General features: G+C 35.5%; 1 protein-coding gene across 6 annotated transcripts in view; it reads right to left on the bottom strand.

Annotated features, from left to right (window-relative positions):
• LOC107087194 (MKL/myocardin-like protein 1) overlaps positions 1-2372 on the bottom strand; it is a 56963-nt gene that overhangs the window by 23053 nt on the left and 31538 nt on the right. For all 6 annotated transcript variants that reach the window (XM_015378620.1, XM_015378624.1, XM_015378622.1 and 3 more), the window contains 3 exons: positions 1222-1277; positions 468-543; positions 174-335 (listed from right to left, as the gene is read on the bottom strand). In XM_015378620.1, the coding sequence (XP_015234106.1) occupies positions 174-335; positions 468-543; positions 1222-1277 (294 nt within the window). The remainder of the gene's footprint in view (positions 1-173; positions 336-467; positions 544-1221; positions 1278-2372) is intronic.

Here is a 2372-nt window from a genome sequence, read left to right as displayed (position 1 = left end):
ATTCTGACTAGAATTGAGTCGGACTACGTCAGGCTATAGTTTACTAGCATTGAAGTCTGTTCTTTGACTTAAAATCCATTTTTTGCTTGCTTGTTTTTTTGTTCTTGTCCTTGTTTGTTTATTTTTGTAAGTAAGCATGCTTTGAAAAACAAACCAAAAGCATTATGCCTTACCTGTGATGGGCTGTTTAAAGTATGAGTTTACAGGTAGGATGTTTTTGTGAATCAGCTCCATGGGCCCCGGTCGTTGAGCAATCCTATTGCTTAATTCATCGGCATGGCGAACCTTCCTCTGCTGAAGCTGCTTGCCTTGAAGTGGTATCTTTGTAGACTTCTCTACAGAATGCATAAAAGAGATGGGGAATATTTTTGAAATTGAAAACAGAAATTTAAAAGTGAATAAACATTTGTAAGATTTTCTCGATTTCAAGAAATTAGCGGTTTGTTGGAGTACCATGAGTCACGTACCATCCAAAATGTGCTTTCTGATTGCCTCAGGACTCTCTGACCCGGACCTGTTCTTCCTTTTATTGCAATGTTCATTCTGCCAAAACATACACCTGTTAAATGTTTATCCTTGTGTCTAAGTTCTAATAATAAAGTGCACTACACTGCAAAGATCATTGAATTCTACTGTCAACTGTTCATGTTGTGATAACAAATGGGGAACAACAAGACCAAGCTTTGCTATATATGTTGTTATACTATATATGTTACTAAATAGTATATATATGTAATATATATCTTACTATATATGTTCTTTAAATCAACTACAGTGTGCTAAATGTAGGATTTTCATGGCCAACATCTTATTCAAATCTAAGTTAACAAAGTTTTTTAAAAAGTGTTGAATGCAACATTTCAGATTCAGGAATTCAAATGTATCATAAATAATCTAATCAATAAGTTAAGATGGGCAGTATAGAAGCGATTTGTTTTTATGTTTCAGTCAAGTGTCTTTTCACCGCTATCTTTTAAATATAGATAAGTAATGGAGGCAGTTTTGCATATTTAGTGAATAAGAGTATGCTGAACCTCCTATAACCTTCTTCAAATTCCAAGCAGAGGGTTACATGTCAGCTCATTTTATCCGTTCAGATTTTCTGTACCCCCCGGATTATTGAAGAGGTACTGGAAAAATGTCACATCTTGCTAAGCCTCTTAAAGGCAAAAAGTAAACCAGTTTAAACCCTAGTTACTGCTCTGAGGGTAAATCTCTCACCTTTGCTCGTTCCAAGCTCCGTCTCTGCTCAGGGAAGGCAGCTGAGCTTTTAAGTGCTGAAAGAATAAAGACAAAAAACTGAGAGAAGAACACAGACTGCATTACCACAGGTATGAATCTATTTATATACAAGAAAAGAGCTTAATTGCTCTAAATAATCATTCCTACATCACTCACATACAAATAGACTTATTGATGAGGGAGATCATTGTCCTTTTATGGCCAAAGCTTTGCCTGATATCAACATCAGCAGATTAAATGTCTACAGTCATCCTACAGTGTTGTATTTTCTTTTGTGCATTTGCACAATGGCTGAAGGAAATGTATTGTAATTCGGGAAGTGGTTCTGAGAGCAGCTCCTTGAAAAGGGGAGAGATCACTCATAATGTGAGGAAGACAGGGCTTCTATTTGAAACCCTGATATAAAGCCGCTATAACTCTGAAATATGGGAAGCTTTAAAGTCTTTCAGAAAAGCTTCGTGCAAGTCAATGACCACACAGAAGTGACAAGGTTAGGGGTACTAAGAAACCACAAGGCATTTGAAAACGCTTAGTATAAGAGTTTGCTGCTTTTTTAGGCTTAAATATCTAGTTCTTTAGGTTAAACCTCTTTCTTTAAGCTTTATAGTAACCACCCTCCCATATTATGGGGATTTTTTTTTTCTCAGACAAACAAAGGCATCTTTAACACTTAAATGACTGAAGCTAGGGCTGGTTAAGTCTTGTTTCTGCAACTTTCTATTTTCAAATTACATGCTAGTTTGGTCCGTGGCACCCTGCCTTGGAGGCATTGCAAGGGCTTTAATCCACATACTCATGTTATTACCCATACATATAAAGTGTCTTGTAAGATTTAATCTCCAGAACAATTAATAAAAAAGACTTGAATACATTGCAAAATTATAAATTCAAAAAACCTTAAGCGAATGATAGATTTGTCAAATACAAAAACTAACAAAAATGTTGCAATGTTTCATAATTTTTTTGTTAAAAATGTTCTTTAGAAAAATAATGTCTGACATTTTATATATTATGAAATTGAATAACTGACAGCTAATATTACAATGGATGGATGGATGGATGGATGGATGGATGGATGGATGGATGGATGGATGGATGGATGGATGGATGGATGGATGGATGGATGGATG

The sequence above is a fragment of the Cyprinodon variegatus genome, unplaced genomic scaffold (assembly GCF_000732505.1).
Source record: "Cyprinodon variegatus isolate N-32 unplaced genomic scaffold, C_variegatus-1.0 Scaffold175, whole genome shotgun sequence".
NCBI classification, from domain to species: Eukaryota; Metazoa; Chordata; class Actinopteri; order Cyprinodontiformes; family Cyprinodontidae; genus Cyprinodon; species Cyprinodon variegatus.
The sequence above is the reverse complement of the archived record's forward strand: the minus strand, read 5'-3'. Positions and strand labels throughout refer to the sequence as shown.